The sequence below is a fragment of the Dichotomopilus funicola genome, assembly GCF_033296635.1.
Source record: "Dichotomopilus funicola strain CBS 141.50 unplaced genomic scaffold C8A04scaffold_14, whole genome shotgun sequence".
Taxonomy (NCBI): domain Eukaryota; kingdom Fungi; phylum Ascomycota; class Sordariomycetes; order Sordariales; family Chaetomiaceae; genus Dichotomopilus; species Dichotomopilus funicola.
In genome coordinates this window covers 316,333-339,107 of record NW_026944035.1, presented here as the reverse complement: position 1 = coordinate 339,107, position 22,775 = coordinate 316,333, and the positions used below count along the sequence as shown (strand labels likewise).

The 22,775-nt window shown below is 55.0% G+C and overlaps 8 protein-coding genes and 1 non-coding gene across 9 annotated transcripts; 6 read left to right on the top strand and 3 right to left on the bottom strand.

The window, feature by feature from the left end:
- Positions 1 to 1,793: 1,793 nt before the first annotated feature.
- Positions 1,794 to 3,850, top strand: C8A04DRAFT_35677 (concanavalin A-like lectin/glucanase domain-containing protein; the record flags this gene model as incomplete). Its single annotated transcript, XM_062783254.1, has 6 exons — positions 1,794 to 2,252; positions 2,343 to 2,368; positions 2,435 to 2,493; positions 2,552 to 2,612; positions 2,706 to 2,958; positions 3,806 to 3,850. The coding sequence occupies 6 exons, from the start codon at positions 1,794 to 1,796 to the stop codon at positions 3,848 to 3,850; spliced, it is 903 nt and encodes a 300-aa protein (XP_062639018.1).
- A 542-nt stretch (positions 3,851 to 4,392) lies between these two features.
- On the bottom strand, positions 4,393 to 6,415 carry C8A04DRAFT_10499 (uncharacterized protein; the record flags this gene model as incomplete). The annotated part of the gene is made up of 4 exons (XM_062776601.1): positions 4,393 to 4,506; positions 4,581 to 4,619; positions 4,987 to 6,025; positions 6,111 to 6,415. The coding sequence occupies 4 exons, from the start codon at positions 6,413 to 6,415 to the stop codon at positions 4,393 to 4,395; spliced, it is 1,497 nt and encodes a 498-aa protein (XP_062639017.1).
- A 1,639-nt stretch (positions 6,416 to 8,054) lies between these two features.
- Positions 8,055 to 10,394, top strand: C8A04DRAFT_10452 (ubiquitin fusion degradation protein UFD1-domain-containing protein; the record flags this gene model as incomplete). The annotated part of the gene is made up of 1 exon (XM_062776585.1): positions 8,055 to 10,394. The coding sequence occupies one exon, from the start codon at positions 8,055 to 8,057 to the stop codon at positions 10,392 to 10,394; it is 2,340 nt and encodes a 779-aa protein (XP_062639016.1).
- Positions 10,395 to 11,064: 670 nt separating this feature from the next.
- On the top strand, positions 11,065 to 11,712 carry C8A04DRAFT_10471 (uncharacterized protein; the record flags this gene model as incomplete). The annotated part of the gene is made up of 1 exon (XM_062776593.1): positions 11,065 to 11,712. The coding sequence occupies one exon, from the start codon at positions 11,065 to 11,067 to the stop codon at positions 11,710 to 11,712; it is 648 nt and encodes a 215-aa protein (XP_062639015.1).
- A 1,690-nt stretch (positions 11,713 to 13,402) lies between these two features.
- C8A04DRAFT_26643 (general substrate transporter) lies at positions 13,403 to 15,200 on the top strand (the record flags this gene model as incomplete). Its single annotated transcript, XM_062780004.1, has 5 exons — positions 13,403 to 13,662; positions 13,723 to 14,417; positions 14,484 to 14,559; positions 14,611 to 14,878; positions 14,952 to 15,200. The coding sequence occupies 5 exons, from the start codon at positions 13,403 to 13,405 to the stop codon at positions 15,198 to 15,200; spliced, it is 1,548 nt and encodes a 515-aa protein (XP_062639014.1).
- Positions 15,201 to 15,752: 552 nt separating this feature from the next.
- Positions 15,753 to 16,112, bottom strand: C8A04DRAFT_26642 (uncharacterized protein; the record flags this gene model as incomplete). Its single annotated transcript, XM_062780003.1, has 2 exons — positions 15,753 to 15,949; positions 16,013 to 16,112. 2 exons carry the CDS (start codon positions 16,110 to 16,112, stop codon positions 15,753 to 15,755), a joined length of 297 nt encoding a protein of 98 aa, XP_062639013.1.
- Positions 16,113 to 18,196: 2,084 nt separating this feature from the next.
- C8A04DRAFT_t46 lies at positions 18,197 to 18,288 on the top strand. The gene has a single exon. It is a non-coding gene; the product is annotated as a tRNA-Glu (tRNA).
- An 816-nt stretch (positions 18,289 to 19,104) lies between these two features.
- On the top strand, positions 19,105 to 20,118 carry C8A04DRAFT_26641 (Alpha/Beta hydrolase protein; the record flags this gene model as incomplete). Its single annotated transcript, XM_062780002.1, has 1 exon — positions 19,105 to 20,118. One exon carries the CDS (start codon positions 19,105 to 19,107, stop codon positions 20,116 to 20,118), a length of 1,014 nt encoding a protein of 337 aa, XP_062639012.1.
- A 155-nt stretch (positions 20,119 to 20,273) lies between these two features.
- C8A04DRAFT_26640 (putative alpha-galactosidase B) lies at positions 20,274 to 21,827 on the bottom strand (the record flags this gene model as incomplete). The annotated part of the gene is made up of 5 exons (XM_062780001.1): positions 20,274 to 20,293; positions 20,369 to 21,400; positions 21,459 to 21,522; positions 21,574 to 21,668; positions 21,734 to 21,827. 5 exons carry the CDS (start codon positions 21,825 to 21,827, stop codon positions 20,274 to 20,276), a joined length of 1,305 nt encoding a protein of 434 aa, XP_062639011.1.
- Positions 21,828 to 22,775: the final 948 nt, after the last annotated feature.

The following is a 22,775-nucleotide window of genomic DNA, read 5'->3' as shown; positions in this document are numbered from 1 at the left end:
CGTGGTTGACCGGCCCATAATTCATCAGAGCGGCCGAACGTGGCCACCGCCCGCGCCCATCCGATATTCGATAGTGTTGATCGGCCCTGGGTAACGGCGATGGCCATGGTGTCATCGAAGATCCAGGCAGCGGCTAAAAAGGGACACCGGGGCGCCGAACACCACCTCCGCCTGGTTAAGGTCACAATCCCCCACGCCCCAAGTGGGGAAATCGCAGTTTAAAACTTCAAGATCTCCTAGCGAAAGAATGGATTGCTGCCGTCTCACCCAGGGCGGGACGGCCTGCGTCATGAGTCCCCTGCCGGGTGCGGGCTCGCGGGGACAGCCCCCGAATCCCCCCTCCCCGTCGGTCCTTCTTGCATCGGGCTCGTCGGCCTGCTCGCCTCAGTGGTGCGCTTCCCTACGACAGGAATAGTACGGCGAACGCTACCTACCGTGCAAGTGCATCCACTACGCGCACGAGGCAAAACTCGCACACAAACCTGCCGTCTTGGCATCAAAAACCAACCGGGTTCCCTTGGTCTAACGCCGTGTTGTCATATTGCCAGTGATTAAGTGCATCAGATGGTCCGGCTGACAGGGACGGGGAACGGCACGGGTCCTTCCTTGGAATGGAACGCTGGAGCCCTTTGCAGCTTGGTGCCCGCATCAACCGAGGTGGAAGGAAGCACAAAAGAAGGGAAATGGAAGCTGCATGTACCGAGTTTTTTTGCGGGGGACCCAGGGGCCCTTGAGCTTCTTTTTTGCCGGGGAAGAGCCTAGTCCCGGCACTCTCCAGAAGCTTACTTCAAAACAAAGGTCTTTCCGGCCCTGGTGGGTGATTTGGGCACAACGAAGGGAAGCAACCAAAAAAAAAAAAAGGGGGAGCTTGGGGTAAGAGAACCAGACGCCAATTGTAGGTACAAACCCACCGTCGAGGAATTGACTACATACGTGTGTTGCAGCACAACATTTCCACCCCCCTTCCGGTGGTATTCGTCTTCAACGGATGGCGGTGCAAATTCAAGTGCAAGTGCCAGGCTCCAGCAGCCGCCATTCTTACCACACCTTCGCTTCGCTTCCGGGCATAACACTCACCCACACACCTACGCCCACACTATTGTGTTGACCGGCGGAACTGACTCAATGGCAGCAGCAGCCCCAGTCTGCGCCCCGAGCACACGTGCTGTATCACATCACCAGACCCTTAGTTGGAGGCACAAGTGCTCTTGTGTCATGTGGGCGGGGAGGAGCCCTGAAGTGTTTTCCGCTCTTATCGGGCACCTCGAAGCAGGGAACCAGTACCAGACCCGCCTCGAAGTGTGGAATGTGACAAACCGCTTGACCGAAGACTCGTTGCAGAAGCAAACAGTTTGCAGAGCGAAATCCGGTTGGCTCACACGCTGGTAAGCGTGTGTAGCTTTACACACGGGCTGGCGCGCCTAGGGGCTCTCGCATTGGTGGGACCTATCTTAGGTATCGGACTAGTCCTTGATGACTAGGTCCTTTAGCACTGCTATCGCCGACAAACCTACCCGCTGCCTACCTGGCGCTTCTGAGCAATTGCAGGCCTACGAGGCCGGATTGACCGAAAGGTGGGGGAAGGGACTCTGCCGGTCAGCCTTCCCTTCTCGACGGGTAGATAAACCCACGGGATCCGACCAACGACCCTGGAGCCGGTCTATGGTATTGTTCATCACTCAGGCCATTGAGGGGAAGTCGAAAATACCGTCTCACCGCACCACGACTTACACGCAGCTACTTTCTACTCATCGAACCTAACCCCCATCATATTTCTCTCCTTCGGTATCACCATGCAGTGGGCTTTCATCACACTCCTCAGTTCGGCCATCGCCGTGCTGGCTTCCCCAACCCACACAGCAAACCGAACGCTCACCTTTACTATCGAGGCAACCCGGCACGGCAAGCCCATTCCCCCATCCCAAATCAAGCTCGAGCCCTTCGAGTTTGGCCGCAGCCACATCGGACATCATGGGCCCGTACCTGCCCCCCCTTCATCTCCAGAGGCAGTCGACCCGACCCCTCGGATGGCTAAGAGAGCCAACCCAACGGCCACTAGCAACAATTGGTGCGGATCTGTCAACACCCTCTCGAAGACCAACCCGGTGAAAACGATCCATGGTGAATTCCAACATCCCACCTGCTCGCTACGGGGCGGGAGCACAACATTCCCGCAAGCGGCGGCGAACTGGGTTGGGATCGATGGAGACTCGTGGACGTCGGCGTTGTTGCAGGCCGGCACGGTTTGTAAGGTATGAAATGCTCTCTGATCAGGCGGCCCGTGTAGAAGTGGGTATGTTATGACGGTGATGACATCGACATGCTAATCAATGTCTTGGTAGATTGATAACTCGACCGGAATCGTCAAGTAAGTTGATTACTTACCAAATCCTCTTGGGGATATTTCACAACCCTAACACGTACTCTTTTGTAGGAACGAAGTTTGGTGGCAATGGGTACCCTCGGCCGCTTATACCATCACTTCTATGCCGGGTGAGTTCGCATGGTCGCCCCCAACTCACATCTCACTGCTAAACCCATGTTATCACAGTGTCCCCCGATGATTGGTTCGAGATCACCATTGCAACCTCCTCCGCCACATCGGCCGAAATGTTCGTTCCCCTTTTAATTATTTCTTCCTTTAAACACCTCTTCCCCACCGCTCGCTCTCGCTCCTCCCAGATAGCAGTCTAACATTCCCACAGCACAATCACCAACCTCGCCCAAGCCCACACCTACACCATTACTATCAACAGCGGCCCCACCCTCGCCCGCGTCAACGCCGACTGGGTCGTCGAGCGCCCTTACTTCGGCACCACACTGGCCGGGTTCCCAACCTTCACCGACGTCTGGTTCGATAATGCCTGGGCCGATCTCATCTCTGGGGCGCGGGTCAACGTTGACGGTGCCAAGCAGTACCAGATCCCGGGGCTGTGCGCGTCGCAGGAGTGGGATGGGGTGCAGGAGGTTTCTTGGTCGTTGTGAGTAGCTACACTTGTGGTGTGGCTTTGAAAGCGCTTGATGTAAGAGAGGCAGTGGGCTCGTGGAGGGGACGGTGAGTGTGTGCCATTTGGTGGGAGCAGTAAAGCGTTTTGTTCTCTTCGCTCAGCAACCATTAGCCCACTATTGTGGTTACAGGAGTTGGTTCAAAGCTGGGCGACTATTGTGTTGGACACAAGAATCTTATGACTTGGATGAAGCTACGGACAATTACAAGAAATCTATGGTGTGTTGTGCTGATTGGACCACCACCCATAAATTGTTCGGTCCCGTCTTAGGTTGCGGAAGGAATGAAGGTGATTTGTTTTGGCATTTTTCGGAAACGGAGGGTGTATCACCGAACTAGCCAGCCGAGCTAATAAATCAGCCGGGAGGGGGACAACGGGCGGGTATTGTGGGACGGATGGTTTTTTTATTTAATTGCTTTGTCTTGGGTCGTTTGCTAGTGGGCTTGTTGTTGATCGGAAATCGCCACTCCATTCTGAAGGCAGCGGGTTACTGACTTGATCACCTACTAGAGGGTTAGGGGTTCAAACTTAGATCTGTGAGCATACACACATGATTCACAACACCGTACTCGCATCCACAACCCTGAATTACTTTAACCAACAGGAACGTAAACAGCGACTTGGATGTCATGTTGTAAGTGTCATTGGATGATTCGTCGGCTTGCCACATATTAATCCTTTTTCCTTGATTAACTCCGTCTTGTGTTTGCAACTATGGTACAGGTGTCGCGGGTGGGGTGTATCGACACCCACAACAAACCCGCAAGTCAACCAGTTAAGTATCTTTAAGCGGTTAGGCGTGGGTAACGATCAACGTCACTGGAAGCGCGACACTGAGTTGAGAAATGAATTCAATTAAAATGAATAGGGTATCGTCAATCATAAACTAAAGCTTCCAAAAACGCTAAAACACGCTCGCCAAAGAAAATCGCGGCGGAATAATATGGGAGTGGAAAGCCGCACGGAGTAAAAAAAGTAAATAAAAATAGATAGAAATAAGGAAGACGGCGAAGATTAAAGTTGAGGAAAGTTGTGAGAGGAGAGGGAAATTGAAAGTGTAGTTGCTAGGTGATGGGGAGAGGAGAGTGGATGTTGAATTTGGAGGGTCTCAATGGGAGGGAGTCCCGGGGAGCGGCTGATATTCCCCAGTTACGAGGGGGACAAGCGACAGCCAGGGGCGCTTGAACCCATATGGCGGGTAGGTAGGTGCCTTCATCAGTAGAAGTCCCGAATATACCGTCGGCTTCGTCCCGCACACCCTATCAACACAAAGGTTAGCAATCTCCCCTTATTAAACAAAGTTTTACGGTCGAGTCAGGTCGGTCGAAGCTTACAGTCGCACTACCCATCATGTTCCAAGTTAGCTACACAGCATCTCTCACGTCTAGGGGGGGAATAAACGTACCGCAACCAGGTTGGAGCCTTCGTTATGAATGAGGCAGTAACCGCCTCCGCATCTCTTGCATACCCGCTGGGTGCCGTCGATGCAATCCTTGCACTGGGTAGTGAGGAGTATGTTAGATTGTGACATCGGGATATAGTATGTGGGGGGGTTTGCGGGGGGTTTCTCACATTCATACCGCATTCCCAGCAGCTCTTTGAGACATGAGCCTAGTGATAGTAATGATTAGTATCTGGATTCGGGTGACGTCATAAATGAAACTGCGAGGGCTTCCGGATACTCCGGACGGCGTCAACAGCCAGAGCACAAGCCCAAGGGATCATGGACCTTTTGGATGACTTCGGTCATATACGGAACTGCCGGCGCTAGGGCTCGCTCGGCTCGGCGTATCTGTACTGAGGCCGGACGCCGTCGACGGAACCTAGGTCCCGGTTGGACCCTCTTTCTGATGGCGCCCTGTGACTCTCAGGTTTGTAGGAGAGGCCGGCATTTTCCCGTGCAAACTCCTGGCTGGCTCACGAACCTTGCACGGTCCCTCACCGTTGTAGGACTAATACAGGACGGAAATTGGCTTACCGAATCAGGGCCTGATCCTGCGTGTCCAGCAGGCGACACAGCCCTCGGCCCAAGATAACACGACTCACACCACCACTTATGGCACCCCACACAGTACCGGTCCCGAATACAATCAAAGCACCGCGGTATAAACCTCGCCACCTTCTGCTTCCCAACCTGCACAAACGGCAACCGCGACCTCACCGTCTGCCCAGCCGGACACATAGCAACCCGCAAACTCGCCGAATGCATCGGCGGCGGCGCCAGCAGTGGGAACCGCGCAAGATCAGCCATGCAGCTTTCGCTCGTCCGCCTGCCGTCGGCGTCCCGCTTGCTGGCGTAGACCTCTTCGCCCCAGACGGTCCACCCTTCGGGAGCTGCGCCGCATGAGGTGCACCCGCCGAGACTGTGCGTGGCTACGCTGAAGTTGGCTGCGCTGGGGGATACGGCGGAGGAAGAGGCGGCGTCGAGAGCTTCGATGTTGACGGTGCCCCAGGCGCAAGAGTTGAAGTGTCTGGGTCCGGTACATAGGACGGAGTCGAAGGAGATGACCCCGGCACAGGCGACGAGTGTGGATGCCCATTCGGGACTGATCCGGCCTGCGAACTGCTCGCCGCGGCGGACGTACCAGGGTTCCGGTTCTTCAACCGGCTTCTGGACAGGGGCGGCCGGTAGCAACTTCGGGCTTTGGCTGTTCCAAGCCGCGCCGACTGCGCCTGGACTCGATGGGGAAGGGCTGCGGCTTCCCTGGGGCGGGGCTGGTGCCGCTGGCGGCGCCTTGTCGACAGGACCAAACACGTAGAGGGCTTTGAGGCGGGGCATCCCCTCGGGCCGGGAGTCGCGGCATGCGTATTGCAGGGCGCTGCGGAGCGTCTTCTCGTTCATGTTCCTGACGCCGCGGATGGACAAGATCCGGACAGAGAAGGAAGGGTCGATGAGGATGTCGTGGACCAGCTCAGCTGTGACGGACAGGCCGTCGAGAGAGAGGACTTGCACATCCCGCAGGATGTCGGTGCGGCGGAGGGTGGAAAATATGCCACGGAGGGGTCCGGAGTAGAAGCTAGTAAAGCGGGGGGAGGGCTGGTGTTAGACAAGACCAGCGTGGAGGGGAGAGACTGAGAGAGCGGGGGAACCATAAATCTCACTCTTCTTCAGTCAGATTTTCGTCCAGCTGAACATTGCGCCAAGTTTCTCCGCCTCGATCGATGGCATCGATCTCAAACTTGGCTGTCTTCACGTTGCTCAGCACCAGCCGTCGGAAAACGTTGGGGGTGTGGTAGACGAGAAAGCGGAAGGCCCGCGCCGTGGCGGCGAGGTTCAGGACATCGTAGCAGGAGAGATACGGTGCTGTCTGGGACAGCACGAGGGAGTTGGCAAGCAACTGGAGAAGAGCGGGGTGTTGGGTTTCGTCACACAGATCGTTCCGAGACTCCTCCCAGGTCTGGGTCATCGTATTGCGCACCGTTTTTGAAGAGGGGTCCGGGCTGGTGTATCCTGCACGGTGGGTGGTCTTTAGGTCGGGAAACTTGGGTAGGTAAGGGTGGTTCTGAGGAATCGAGAGGGTGTTCGGAGGTCGGGCACAAGGGGGCAGCGAAGCAGATGAATTATACGCTTGAAGGATGTCTGACGGGGTGGGACCACAACCGGAAACGCGGGTCTCCAATCGTTTGTTTGACAGGGCGGCGTTTCGGTGGGATATGTGCCAAGCGAACCGGGAGGACCGGCCGGCGTGATCGGCGGACCGGGGTCTTTCTTGTTGTTGCAGATTGGGGAAAGCCCAAAAGCTTGAGCGCGCAATCCGGGCGTTTGGCTGAGGCTTGGCACTTTACTTGGCCGAGACTTCGATCAGCCAGAGATTGCGCCCAAGATCTTGGTATCAACAGATCTGCTACGATTAGCCCTGTGTCAGTCAAAGACAAGTGGCCTCTTGCTCATTGAAGGAGGCTTGGCTTTGCGTTTAGTGTACACTAGTGTAGTGTAGACACGGCGAAGGAAGGACAGCAGAGCGTTGTTTAACCGGCCATTGTTCTTAGCGTTGGATCAAAGACGGGACGGCCCCCCGCGCTGAACCCCCTGTCTTGGTGGTTTCGCCATTGGCGTTTGCACCCTCTGCAGCGCGACGTGGGCGCATACAACGTACTAACTTTTGGTGTGTGTGGCGGGAAGGAAGGCAAGCGGGGTCTGGGGTCTGATGCTTTGCCCGTCTCGTTGGGCAACGAAAAATGCTTGGCTTATGTCGTTCCAAGTTGCGGCGCAACCTAAAAGAACTCGCTTTCCGCCATACACGTGTCGCGGTGCACAAGCGGGCAGCTAACGGACAACCGCTGCGGACCAGCTGACGAGAGAGCTTGCGCGAGGTTATCTTATCGACTCCCGGTGGCGGGCTTGTAAGCAGGGAATGGTGGTTGCAACCCTGATGTGACCGCGGGGGTCGAGGTGGGGTTGTGCATTCGGGCTGCGACCGATGGGAATTCCTGATTACACAATGGATATTCGAACCATCACAAGAAGAATACCGGTGTTGGTCCTGGTTGGCCGTTGGGAAAATCTCAAGGATGGAAGGGCGGGGTAGGCTGAAAGCATCCTATACTTTCAAAAGCTTCGAAAAGAACGCAAACCTTTCCTGCGTAAAGCCGGGAGTGACTTTAGAGTGTATTAGCTCCGAAACCCTGGGATGCAGCGCAGGCCAGAAGCGAAGTCAAGGTCTTGCTCGGAGCGCCCCACCTGCCGAACACCGGAGGTTCGGGGCCTTGGTGGGGGGTCGGGCCAACTGCACCGAGGGACATTGTGGAAGGTGCAGGAAGCGGCCCGATGCTGATCTAATCGCAGGCAACGGCTCATGTCGCGGTTGTGGCAGCTTCTCGGGAGTAATTATTTCATCACTAATCGAGGAATTGGGGATAAGTCTTCCACTTTGTTTATTTCTATTCCGAACATTTTTACTTTACGCGCTTTAATTCTTCAGTTTTTCGCCCACTCGCTCCTAGCCCCTCCCTCGCGAAATTCCCGACAAGCTCTGACGTCAATAATCCGCATTCTATCAACCACAACCACGAATTCAAGAGACCGACCGAAGCGAACCTGCCGGGATGGACGGCGAATTAGCGCAGCTCAAATGGTCCGCATCGCTGCGTGTGGCACACCCATCGCGCGTCGCCGTTAAGGATCTGGGCGGGGACAAGATTCTTTTACCGCAGTCCGCCCTCGAGCAGCTCCTTGCTGCTTCCACGACGACGGGGCCCTCGACATCCCATACATTTACCGCGTTCGACCCATACAACCCTTACTCTGTGGCAGAAGCTCGGCGGGAACGCTCCCTTTATCGAGAGAACTACCAACAGTTACCTCACCCGTTGATGTTCCAGCTTGTCAACCAGACAAACGGAAACGCCGTGTATGCTGGGATCCGCGAGTTTTCATCGAACGAAGGGGAGGTCGCGCTGAGCTCACACCTTCTTGCGGCGCTAGGGATACAAGAGACGGACATACCGAATGTTACACTTGCCGAGGATGGGGTTGTGGACCTCACTATTGACGAGAGCACCACCCCGCCAACGGAAGACCGTGGGATCCAGATTATCATCAGGGCAAACCAACTCCCAAAGGGCACTTATGTACGGTTACGGCCTTTGGAAGCTGGGTATAACCCAGATGACTGGAAGGCTTTACTCGAGAGGCAGCTCCGCGGTAGTTTCACTACCCTCACGAAGGATTCCATGCTGTCAATAAAGGGAGCGAAAGGGGAAGAATTCAGGTTCTTGGCAGACAAGTTCGAGCCAGAAGGAGACGGAATATGTGTTGTTGACACAGACCTCGAGGTTGACATTGAACCTCTGAACGAGGAGCAGGCGAAGGAGACACTGAGGCAGATCGCCGCCAAGGCCCAACGCGCCCCAGGAACCACCTCCGGAAGCTCAGTGGGACATACGATAGACATCTGGAAAGATGTCACCGGCCAAGTTCTACAACAAGACTACGTGGACTACGAGCTCCCGTCCTGGGATAAGTCTAGTGCGCTCGCTATCGAGTTATCTGGAGAGGATGGCGATAAATTGGACTTGTTCGTGAGCCCCAGGAGCAACCGGCAACGAGCCGTACCGCGCGCTGAGGAACACGTCTTTGGGGATTTTTCTTCTCCAAAAGATGGCAGGAAGGTTATCGTTATTTCACCAACACATACAGCGCTGGAAGGAGCGGATAGCATTCTGGTCTCCATCCACGGCTTTTCTGGCCCAGGGGATGAGGTATCAGGGGGAAATCCATGGCGGTACACGCTCCGTGCTAGGGCGACCGATACCCAAAGCTCCAGCGCCGTGTCGGTGAACCAAAAGCCTCCTTCACTATCACCAGATGAAGAGCAGTGCAAAAACTGCCTCCAGGTCATCCCGAAGCGAACTATGATGCTTCACGAAAACTTCTGTCTGCGCAACAACATCGTCTGCCCACGATGCCAGAACGTGTTCCAAAAGCGGTCTCAGGAGTGGGAGAACCACTGGCATTGCGACACACACCCAAACGCTTACGGCTCCGACCCCGAAAGCCGAGCGAAGCACGACTACGTCCAACACACACAGCACACCTGCCCATCTTGTGGGCCATCAACACCCTTTACATTCCCCTCGCTCCCCGAACTCGCCCGCCACAGAACAACTATCTGCCCGGGCAAACTCATCCTCTGCCAGTTCTGTCACCTGGAAGTCCCCCAAGAAGGCGACCCATTAGACCCCTCCTCCGAAGCCGAGACCGCCATCTCCGGCCTAACCGCCCACGAACGCGCCGACGGCGCACGCACAACCGACTGCCATCTCTGCGGCGCCATCATCCGGCTCCGTGACATGGGAGCACACACCGCCAACCACGAACTCGACAAAGCAACCCGCCACCCGCCAGAAATCTGCCGCGATTCCCTCTGCGGACGCACACTGCATGGCATCGGCCCGCGCGGCCAGGTCAACGGCGGTACACGTATGGGCCAGGGGCCCGGGAACGATCTTGGCCTGTGCAGCCTGTGCTTCTCACCATTGTACGTTAACATGCACGATCCGGAGGGGAAAGCGCTCCGGCGACGTATCGAGCGCCGGTATCTCACCCAGCTCATGTCCGGTTGTGGCAAGAAGTGGTGCGTCAACGAATGGTGCAAGACGGGGCGGGCGAACCAAGGGTTGAAGAAATGGGGCAGTAGCGCGGCGGCTGCGTTGCCCCTTGTCAAGCCGTTGTTGGGGGAGATTGGGGACCATGGGAAGGCGATGCAGTTTTGTGTGGATGAGGGGTCGCAGCGGAGGAAGAAGACGGCGGAGATGTTGGCTGCGGAGGGGGTGTGGGAGCTGGAGTGGTGTGTTGCTGCGTTGGAGGCGGAGGGGGGGGATTTGGGGAAGGCGAGGGGGTGGTTGGGGGATTGGGCGCCGACTAGGGTTAATGGGAGGCGTTGATAGCATCGGAAAGGAGTTTGGATGGATAAACTTTAGGTTCCATAGACAGACAGGACAGGAACGGATGGGAGGTGCTTTAGATCATAACAGATAATACCCTCACGGACGGGGACATTTCCGAGTTACATTTTGGAGTTCAAACCGGGCAATCTTTGAGTGTCTGTTCCAATTTAACGACTAGAGAGTAGCATCCGGCTGATGACTGCTAATAGTATACTGACGCCCGAGATATTGCTACTGTGAGCCTCCAAGTCCGCAGCGTTCAAAACAACGCCAAATAGCGTTGCCTTTTCCCAATCCGATCCGTCCGCAAAAGACCGAATATCACCCAGCAAACAAAGACAAGATGCGCACGGTACCTGATCTGGGGATCTGGGACGAAACCGCGCCAAGGCGTGTGGTCTGATCTGAAGCATGGTGTTGCGTTGTGATGAAACCGGGGAGTCCTTGGCACGGGACACACGCCAGAACCCGTCCGCTCAACAACATCGCAAGACGGGCCAACCGTCACCGGTTTCTTTTACGAGCTCATGCAGCAATTACTTACTTACCTGGATAATCCTGCGTCAATCGTATTTTCCGACGCGACACAACGCGGTCATCCGACCAGGCCGAAAGCGACAACTCCCAGCGCCAGCAAGGCGTGAGCAGCAACATCACATCACCAACCATGCTCCCACACTACCGCCTACCTCTTCCCCTCTTCCTCCTCTTTCTAGTTACCCTCACCTCCCTAACCCCCCTAACCCACGCCGCCGAGTCCCTTCCCGCCGGCGTCGACATCACAGAAGACACCCCCGGCCAAGTAACCATCAACGGCGACCCGACAGGCAACACGACCCTCGGCCCGCATATCCCTATAACGGCGACCCTTTTCTCTGGCGTCCCCGGGCCATCGGCCTGTCGCGGGCATGTTATTTTGCATCTTGCGCTTGGTTCCCTGACTACCGGTGGTAGCAGTCCGGATGGAGGAGGGCAGGGGGAAGCGACGGCGCCACAGGCAGAGACCTGCTACGACCTCTCTGGTACTTCTTCTTCCTCCGGCGGAGGCGGCGCGGGCTGTGGGGTATTCACAGCGAGTAAAGAAGCCGGGTGCGAAGCGCGATTGTTTGCCGAGCCGCGGTGTAGGGTGTATGTTAACACGGCGGTGTTTATTCAGGAGGAGAGGGCGGTGGGCGGACGGTGGCGGAGTTTGGGGGTGCGGTGTGGAGTGCCGGCGCCGGATGAGGCGAGTTTGGGGAAGCCGCCTTTGGCGGGGTTGATGAGTTCGGCGATGGTGGTGAAGAAGCCTGGGAGGGTGAGGAGGAGGGGAGGTTGAGGGTTAGTTGGGGGTTGTTTGAGCGCAGGGCCAGGCCCAGGGGAGTGTTAAGGAGAGGTGCAGAGGGATGGGCCAGCGGGTTGTGGTCGGGTGGAGATACACTCTGCGATGCACAGGCATGGCTTTGTTATCGGCTTGTTCCTCCTATTCTTCTGGTTTCAGGACGGCTTGGCGTTGGTGATATGATTTGAAGGCGACAGATCAGAAGGCATTGTTGAATGTGCAACCAGTTGTGCATGGATGCCTACCGACATTTAGAAGTGGTGAAGTAGACCGAAATGTGTCGCTGTTTAGTTTATAAGTCGTGGGTGTTGCCGGGCTCAAATTGTTTGCTCGAGAGATGTTGGTCAATCAATGTCTTGCAAGAGGTCCGCACATGGCCCTTGCTGCCTATGTACGAATAACTCCCGCCAATGCCCGAGGGAAGGCGGCCGCAGAAAAGTGAAGTGGCTCGCTATGGCCAAAAAGAGCGGCACACCAAGCCCCTGGATAACTTACTTTGCTTGAAAAGTGAAAAAAGACCAAAAAAAAAAAATAAACCAAAAAAAAAACGGAAAGAAAACAAAAAAGAATAAATCCACGAAGTGAAAAAAGACAGACTTGAGCTACATGTTTTAGTGTGTCGCTTTTTTTGGCCACAGCGAGAGTGGTTAGCAAGAGAGGCGCATTTATCGGCCAGTGCTTTGAAGCCGCAACGGAGGATCCCGTCTTGTAAAGAACATTTTTCGCCAAAGGAAACCGAAAGCGAGGAACGACTACGAGTTTACACACGGGATTGGGCCGAAAACGGCACTACTTCGCGCCTTCCGCCGACTTGGGATTTTGGTGGGCTGCGGAGCACTTCTGGCATCCGACATCGACCAGCTATTGGCTGTTGGATCAAAGCTTTCGTGAAGGGTGCCCCACCCTCAACCCCCGGAGCTCCTCTCAAATGTCCGACTGTGGAGCAGTGTGCACAAGTTCATCCACGGAAGCAAGTGCAGCCGTGGAGAATTATGCAGGTTTTGTGCAAATTGTGCAATCCGGAGCCTCTGACCCCAGCTTCGGCGCCGATTGCCCGACCGCTGTCGGTGACACAAGCGGAGGACTCCCCAAATGCGATCTTCTCGCATTTCAGGCCACCTATGAACTGCTCGCGTTTTCTCAGCTGCTTCTTGCTTGGCAAGATTTGAAAATCCCAGACACACAGGTTTTGCCTTTGACCAAAATCGTAACAATGTTTGTTGAAGTACGCTAGATTTATGTGATCAACTGGTGAACGGGTGCTACTGGTACCTGGCATTGATTGTGCTTGGCCCGGGTGGCGCCGTTGGGGAGCGAACCCACATTGTCTCGGCCACGCCAGAGCTTGTGCTAAAATCTAAAATCGAAGCTTCCTCGCTTCCTCGCTTTCGGTCTTTGCCAAGACCGAAAATGCGGGCGAGGGAGATAACCGCGGAGCCTTCCCGTACCCGGGCCCTCGGGGTGTTGGTTGTCCGTTAGTCCATGAGGGTGTGCACCCGTTTCTGGGGGCCAACAAATGTACAAATACAACCCGATGGCCGCTGGTACATGACATGTCTTGTTTCATGTGATATATCCGAGATCTTATATAAAACAAACACCACGCCCCGCCTGGATCGCCTTGTTACTCGGTCAACTAGCAGCACCACCACGACTGTGACGACGGAAAACGAGAAAGCCTTGCGCCATGGCCGACCTAGCAGCGCCTCCGTCGGGCCGTGCCGACCCGGCCAAGGCCTCCGACACCGATCTCGAGAAGGGCGTCCTTGAGCTCAACTCGGACCTGGAAGCCCCGACTCTCGTGCCCGATGAGAAGGATGAAAAGACGGTTGAAGACCCCAACATCGTCAGCTGGGACGGCCCCGATGACCCAACAAACCCGAAGAACTGGACGATGCGCAAAAAATGGGGTAACATTGCTGTGCTTTCTATCCTGACGTTTATCACGTACGCCCCCAAATTCTTGATCAACGAGTGAGCTTGCAAACGACTAACACCTAACAACAGCCCCCTCGGCTCGTCCATGTTTGCCCCCGGCATCCCCCGCATCCTTGCCGAGTTCCACGAGACCTCCTCCGTAACCGCCACGTTTATCTTGTCCATCTACATCCTCGGCTTCGCCTTCGGACCACTCATCGTTGCGCCCATGAGCGAGATCCATGGCCGCTCACCCCTCTACAACATCGGCAATGTTTTCTTCACCATCTTCAGCATCTGCACCGCCCTCAGCAACAGCATCGGTATGATGATGGCCTTCCGCTTCCTCATGGGTGTCGCCGGCTCCGTCCCCATCACCATCGGCAGCGGTAGCATCGCCGACATGATGCCCGTCGAGATGCGCGGCCGCGCCATGGCTGCTTGGGCCCTTGGTCCGCTGCTGGGCCCTTGTATCGGTCCCGTGGCCGGTGGCTATCTGATCCGTGCAGTGGGCTGGCGCTGGGTGTACTGGCTTCTGGCTATTCTTGCGGGTATCATCGCCGTGTTTACGTTCTTCACTCTCCAGGAGTCGTATGCCCCGGTCATTCTTGAGAGGAAGACCCGGCGGCTACGAAAGGAGACGGGGAACCCGAACCTGCGCAGTGAGCTGGAGAGCGCGGGTGCATCGCCGGCGGAGAAGGTCAAGCTGGCTATTGTCCGCCCGCTGAAACTGCTGTTCCTTGCGCCTATCGTCACCTGCACCTCGCTCTACGTGGCCATTACTTGTGAGTGCTTACCTGCCTTCAGGAGTTGGTACGTGTTGTTGGGCTCAAACCGCTAACATGACACAGACGGCACGTTGTACCTCCTTTTCTCGACGTTCAGTCTCGTCTTCCCCCGCTACTACGGCTTCGACGAGGGCCAGAGGTACGCTTAACCCAATTATCCCATTGAACGAAAAACGCTAACCAAAGACAGTGGCCTCGTCTTCATCCCCTCCGCCATCGGCATGGCCATCGGCATCGTCGTTTTCGGCGCCCTTTCCGACCGTCGCGTCAAGAACAACCTCGACTCGGGCGCCGAACACCGTGCTGAGATCCGGCTTACACCCGCATTCACGCTCCCCGCCGGCATCGCCATCCCCGCTGGCCTATTCATCTACGGCTGGACCATCCAGTACCACATCCACTGGATTGTGCCCATGGTTGGAGTGGTCATCTTTGCTTTTGGCCTCATGGGTATTATGGTGAGTTTTTTTTTTTTTTCTGAAAACGTTCCTGTCTTAGTCTTGCAAGTCAGACACTAACATACCACCACAGATGTGCATCCAAAACTATCTTCTCGACGTCTACCCGCGTGCTGCCGCGTCCGTCACCGCCGCCTTGGCCGTTCTCCGTTCGCTCGCCGGCGCCCTACTCCCGCTCTGCGCTGTCAGCATGTACGGCGCGCTCGACATGGGCTGGGGCAACTCGCTTCTTGCGTTCATCGCTGTTGCGCTCATTCCTATCCCGTTGCTGTTTTACTTTTTCGGGGCCCGGTTGGTGAAGAAGTTTGAGATCAACTTATAGGGTTGTTTTGTGGGGGGGGTTTCAACTAGATTTTGGTCTTGTATCTGTTTGCATGCATGCATCGCCGGCTGGAGTTGAAGGTTGGGAAAAAGGGGGTTGTCTGTTGATTGCTTTTTATGAGATACCATATGACACGGATGCAAGACGTAATGATTAGAGTTTCTACGCTGGCCAAGTTGGCTCGAGTTGACCACTGCATCAAGACCCTGTGGGCGGGAAATATAATATGCCTGGCTCTCCATGGTGGGACTCAGTCGTGCAACCTCAGGTACAGTCGGGCTTTCTTCTCATAGGGACTAGAAGGGTCCCACGACGTCAATGTGCTGCGCAACCTTGGTTGGACAGGAGTGAAGGGAAATCGGTGGTTAATGAACTCAATGTTCTAAAAGACAAGCAAGACGGAACTAAGCAACATCAACCTCTACAACCAGCCAACATCCCATCATCTCCTCCCCCCCCCCCCTTTTTTTTTTTTCTTTTCCATATCCGACCCCTTTCGACTCAACCCCCTTGCGCACGGCGCACGCATTCTTCAACGGTGATCCAATGTCCTCAATGGCACTGCGCCTCCCACCTCTCAATATCCCCCCAGCACCCCTTATCACAAAACACCCCCCTCGACTTCATCTCATACCACGACGCCGGGCCCGAAGACATGGGAATAATTTCAAAGATGGTGTTCCATTCCTTGCCGGAACAGGTATCTTCGCGTCCGCAGGCTGCGAGGGCGAGGTCTCGCTGGTTGTACCCTTTGAATTGTTAGTGGGGGCTTAGCAACATGGGGTTGAGGTTAGAGGGAGGGAGGTGCTTACAGCCATCGTTGACGAGTGCGTAGCCGCATGCGAGGAGGGGGTCGTCGGCTAGGACGGTGGCGGCGGCTGAGAGGAGGATGGCGAGGGTGAAGGTCTTCATTGTTGGGGTGTTGTAGGGAGTGGGATGGTAGTCTTGTTGATGAAGAACGTGAGGTGATTGTTATGTGGCGGTTGGGTTGTGTTGTGTTGATGTGAGCTGCGAAGAAAGGAAGCTGGACGGGGTCACGGTGGGATAGAACTGGTTTTTATACACAACTCATGGATGTTTACCGGCGGCGGGTCTTGGGATGCTGAACATTATAGAAGTATCGCAGCTTGGCATCGAGAGGCAGTGTCGGGCGATGCATAACATCGGAACGAAGATGCAACTCGGTGTTACCCGTCTCCTGTGGAGAAATTTGTTTGGCCAAGGCGGATATGAGTAGGTTGATACCGAGTAATTGCCACTTTACCGACGCGGTTGAAAATGTTTACCCACTCACGCTTCAGCAAACTGCTGACGCCAACTCCCGCTTAAGACAACTCTGAGTACCGCCATCCAAAGTTGGCAACTCCCGCTCCATTTCGCGGCGCTAATTAATTACAGGCCAAAACAAGACCGAAAAGTCGTGACGAAACTCGCAAAATCAAGTGCACATTGCGTCAAGAGCTGATTTCCGAGTTAGCCCCTTGCAAGTTCAGGATCAAGAATTAACAAGTCGTTCTGTGGTTGCCATTGCTCGGGCAGACCACTCGGCTCGACAGCCGCCCAAAAGTGAGACTTGGCTCAAATAATTGGTTCAGACTCAACTGCCGCCAAATCACGTCCTCAAGTGTCTTCAATGTGAAAGAGCTGTCCAATTATCTAATGGGAAAATGCTTGACTCTCTACTCGCAGCAGCTAGTGTGCATACGTTTACCCCCCTCTCCCACCCTCTCTCTCCCCCTTTCGTTCTCACACCCGACACGTTCGTGACGGGAGAGGGCGAGCTCCCGCTAGACGGTGTCCGTTCCGTTTCGTGTTCGGGTGGGCGCCCTGGGGGGGGGGGGGTTAATTAACGACATGAGCTAGGCATGGGGCTTCTGGTAAGGGAGGTGCTTACACCCGCCATTGACAAGTGTGTAGCCGCAATTGAACTCAGGCTGGTCGGCCAGAACGCCAGCGATGGCCGAGAAGAGAATGGCGAGGGTGAGGAGTTTCATGGCCGGAGTGTTCTGTGGGCTAATATTGTCGATGAATGAGAGGCGATTTCTGTTGTGACGGCTGGGTTAGGTTGAAGGGAGCTGTTGAAAAAGGAGGTCGACAGGGGGGATGGGAGAACTGGTAAAATACCCCCTCGACTGTGCCACCCCCATCCAGCCCACGGCGTACTACAGTAGGTGTGAAGCGAAGGTTTGTAATACATACTGTCGTCAGCCGCATTACGCCCCCATTGCGCACCATTGGCATTAGCATCATGGTATCCATTGAGCCGCTGACCCTCCCCCGCCTAACTGCTATAATTAAGACAACCAGCCATCGAACGGTGCCGTTGACCTACTTACTGCACGGCACTATGGCACCTGTCGTGATGGATTAATTACATGATAGGTTGGCCGAGGACAAGACAGATGAGGAACTATCAACTATAATACTAAAAAGGAGGCCCCATCAATATCAAAAGGTCGCCACAACACTGGTAAACTCACAGTTGACATTAGGGTTAGAGCTAATTCCCGAGTTAACCCCTTGCAGATGCGCGATCAAGCATTATTATGTCGTATCGCGGTTGTTCTTGCTTGTTCTCGTTGTTTTTGTTACTGTCCGGGCAGACTAGGCAGGTTCTTAACTCGACAGCGATCTGAAGTGAAAGCATTTACTAGCAAGCATTGGCTAAAGTACCGACACTACATCTCCTGTCGGACCGGATGCATGGTCCGTCTGCTGCGAGACGTCAAGCTGCAAGTTGTTGGACTCAGTTGCTGCGAAGCCGTGTCCTCAGGCCTCTCCAATGTGAAGGAGTTGTCTAATAAGATCTAGTTCTCAATGAAGATCGAGTAATCAACTACCGTCATGAACCCGGATTTTTATTTTCTTTAATTCACCGGACGCCATTGCTCTCGGTAGGACTTGTTGAGAGAGGAAAAAGGTGGAGAGTGGAGCAGGTTAATAAAGTCGAAAAACTCTGATTTTCGTCAACCAATCGGAAACCACACACGATTGAATCGGGTATGGTGTAGCGGTAACATCGTTGACTCTCACTTCTCAGAAGTGACTGCTTTCTCAACAGCCCCGGGTTCGACTCCCGGTATCCGAGTAGATGTTCTTTTTTGGATTTTTCTTGTCCTGTTGGTTTGTTGTGGTTGAGTCCAGCTTTAGGATTTTAGTTGACTGGGGTGAAGTTACCGATAAGGATGGACCTAGGCTGGTCGTGCTCTCATTCCCGGGTGTGAGCGGGAAACTAAGTATCTAAGAGGCAGCCTGCTCGGAGTTAGTAACTGAGTCGAAGACTTCCGGACATTATTGTTATTTGACAGGACGAAAAAGCCGAACCGACCTAATTTGTCGAGCTGTCTAACCCTCAACCTCAAACGGCATCGAATGATTCCAAACCAAGACCTACATGTGTCAGCAAACCCTAGCATCGAATGGCCGCATGGCGTTCATAACCCTGAACGCCTACGACACCCGTCAGCACTTGTGCACCGCCCCGGAAGCAGGTCCGGAGGGTCTCGCCACGTTGACCAACGAGAAGCCAGAAATTATGTTCCAGATGCCTGATGCGGAAAGGCAAGATCGGTAAGGACGTACCACGCACGCTCGGCTAATTGAACCACCGACTTCTTTTATGGGGCTCGAGCTGTTAGGCTGAGTAACGGGCTCGCTTGTTAGGTAGAGGTAGTTACTGGGATCGCGACTTCGCCTCGACTATTTGGTAGTAATTAGCGAACGAAATCAAGGAAGTAAAGGGGCAATTAGGTACTGGTGCGTTGCGTGATTTGGGAAGAAGGCAGATATAAAGGGGGCAACAGCTCTGTTCTTGACACCTATCTGCATGCACCTTCTCACTCCATCAAGCTTCTAATACTCCTAAAACCACTTGTTGGGGGCCTCCAAACCAACTGCCATCACCATGCGAGTCACCTCCCTTCTAGCCGCGCTCTCCTGCGCAGCGACCACCCTAGCCCTACCTTCCACCACAACCACCACAGTCACCAATAATAAAGAGAACCCCCGCCTCGAACCCCTCCAATACATCAACACCACCCGCCTCCAGATCGCCTACTACGAAACCGGCCCCCCCACCGGCCCCCCCGTCCTCCTCCTCCACGGCTGGCCCTACGACATCCACAGCTACACCCACGTCGCCCCTTCCCTCGCGGCATCCGGCTACCGCATCATCGTCCCCTACCTTCGTGGCCACGGCCCCACCACCTTCCTCCACCTGACCACCCCGCGCTCCGGCGAACAAGCCGCGCTCGGCGCCGACATCATCGAGTTACTCGACGCGCTATCCATCCCCCGCGCCGTGCTGGCGGGCTACGACTGGGGCGGTCGAGGCGCTAATGTCGCGTGTGCTTTGCACCCGGAGCGCTGCGCGGGGTTGGTGTCGGTGAATAGTTATTTGATTCAGGATTTGGATCATGCGTGGCAGCCGCTGGATGTACCGATCGAGGCCGGGTTTTGGTATTTCTACTATTTCCTCACGCCGCGCGGGGAGGCGGCGCTGGCGGGACACCCGAAGGATATTGCAAGACTGGTGTGGGAGCGGAATTCGCCGCGGTGGAATTTTACGGAGGGGGATTTGGATCGGGCGGCGGAAGGGTTTGAGAATCCGGATTATGTGAGTGTGGTTACGCATGTGTATCGGCATCGGTTGTTGTATGCGCCGGGGGATCCGGCGTATGCGGAGGATGAGAGGAGGTTGAGGGGGTTGCCGCCGATTACGGTGCCGGCTGTGACGCTGGATGGACTGGCGGATGGGAATTTTCCGGCGACGGATGGGAGTGAGAGTGCGAAGTATTTTACGGGGGTGAGGGTGCATCATCAGGTGCCGGATGCGGGGCATAATTTGCCGCAGGAGAAGCCGGAGGCGTTTGTGGACGCTGTGTTGGAGGTGGCTAAGCTGGCTAAGTTTACTCCTTAGGGGTGGTTGGAAATGGGAAGTACATAGATTTGGTGAGTCAGGGGTGGGTGGTTGTTGAAGGGAGATTTTCTGTAATTATCTGAATATGCAACATACCGCTTGAATTAAACCAATTCCCAACCTTCGTTTGTACCTACCGTACCTTTTCAAGCCACTTAATTGCTGTAATACGTTCCTGTTTCACGATGTTAGCCACAAGTCATTCAACCACCAACACCAACACTCCTCCTACCAAAACATCTCAACTTACCATTCGGAAACGAGCATTGCCACCACCCCCCACAAAACGGCTCCAACCCCTCCGGCTCCGGCCCCGCATCATTCAACAACAACGCCGCCACCCCATGCGCCGGCACCGTCACCGTCACATTCCGATACGCCGTCCCATTCCTAGTATGCGACCACAAATCATACACCTCATACCCCCTCCCCGCCCTCACCGCCCAACTCTCCGTCAAATTAAACCCCATCTCCCGCGTCTCATCCTGCGTATTCAGCACCATCACCACAACCCCATACGACGAGTTCCCCGTCCAGTACTCCGCCGGGTGCGCCGGGTCCCAGGTATAGTCCGCATTCCACCCCCAGCGGAAGGGTACCACCGACTCGCCGACGTGGGGGTCCTGGTGGATGCGGAGGATGTCTTTGTTTTCGAGGATGGAGAGGGTTTCCCGCGTGGCGGAGGCCATGTCGGAGCTGATAAGCAGCGGGGATTTGAGTAAGGCCCAGGCGGTGAAGTGGGATTTGGCTTCGTCGAAGGTTAGGTTGCCCGGGGGGGTGCCGACGCCGGTGTTGCCGACTTCGAGGATGTCGAGGTCGTTGCGGGCGGAGAACTTGGTGGAGGAGGCGATGAAACTGGCTTGGTTGATGATGGAGGAGAGGGCAGACCACCAGGGTCGGATGTCACCACCGATTCGCCATGACTGGCCTAGGCGGGCACCCCATACCCACGGCTGCTGCCATCCCCATTCACACAAGGCTAGTTGCACTGGGTCGGTTTTGGTCTTATCCGCATGCGCCGCGATGGCGTCGACCATGCGCTGGTATCGGCCATACACGTTCTCCTGCGTGACGTTGTCGAAGGGGATGTAGCAGTTGTCGTACTTGAGGTACTGGAAGCCCCAGTCTGTGAAGGTTTTAAGATCGCGCGCCTCGTTGCCGTATGATCCGGGGAAACCGCCGCAGGTGCGATAGCCCGCGTCGCTGTAGATGCCCGCGCGGAAGCCGAGTTTGGAGAGAGAGGTGGTGAAGGCTTTCATGCCGTGGGGGAACTTTTTGGGGTCTGCGTACGCGTGTGAGTATTATGCTCAGAAGGGGTTGAGATGTGAGCCCTCACTCACCTTCGACAATGTTGCCCTTCTTGTTCCGCTCCTTCAGGCTGTAACAATCGTCAAGCATGAAATTCTACACGAAACGGATCAGCTTATGGTCTTGGGTCAAGTTTCGGAACCTTACATTGTACCCAGCGTCGAGAAGCCCATGGTCAACGATAGCTTGGGCCTGTTCTAACAGAATGTCGGCAGTGTAATCACACCCGTACAGATTCCATGCTAAGCATTGTCAGCTCGATGCGCATACATGTCTGTTGGTCTCGGTATGCGAATAGCTCACTCACTGTTGAACCCGAGAACTGGGAGTTTGCCCACACCGTTCTCCAGGGCTAGCGCCCCTGTAGCGAGCAGCCCGAGAAGCACCGTGACCGCCGTCATTGTTGTTTCGCGGGTTTCACAGTTCCGTTCGTTGTGGAGATCAGAGGTCAGCAATAAGCAGGCAAGTCAGACTCAATTTTGTCTCTGAGTCCCTCTGATTTTATACTGCAAAGGAATTACAAGTCTTGTTGGAGACTAGCAAGCCGACCTCGATTTGGGTTCCTGGATGTAAGTGTCCGAATCCGGAAACGGAACCCTTCCCTCCGTCCCCTCGGTGTGTATTTACACGATTCCTCCGCCAGTCCCAATCGTACGGGCAGCAGAAATCGAACATGCCCAGGGCGCTAGGGCGGAGGATAATGAAACAGCGAAGATGATTGAACGATTTGAAGCTCTTAGTGAGCTCGCCTGTCTTTTTATCTCATAAGGTAATGCTCGGAAGTCTTGGTATGGGGTTTCGCCCCAAGCACTCACAAAGACAGCACCCAAGCCTTGGTTCCCAGGCATCTTCAGAATCTCCAACCTCAATGGCCCTGGACCTGTCCCCATTCTTGCACCTTCCCTCCCTCCCTTCATATACCCCCTTTCCAACTCCCACAGTCACCAGCTCCTCCCAATTGACGTTAAACACCGGTTTGGCGCAGCGGCATTGGGAGGAGCACCACGCCAATTCCGTCGTAAAAATGGGTTCGAATCCCAGGCCAGCGAAGAAAAATCTTTCACCGGAAAGATTTTCGTAACCGCCGACCGCTATCCTTCCGGATGGGGATAGGGTTCGGCGGTGAGCTTTTTGGATTTCACCATTTTAAGTTCTGATATGGTACACAAAAGATGGTCTGCACTTTGTTTGCACTATGTAGACATTTTGAGCCACAATGAAATGTGGCATTTTGGGTATTAAATGAGGATAATGGGATAAGAGGTTGGCTTTTTTAGTTACTGTATCCTTCTTATTTTGTAGATTAGTCCGGTACAACCCCGTTAGAGCCCGGAAGTGGTGGGCAACAA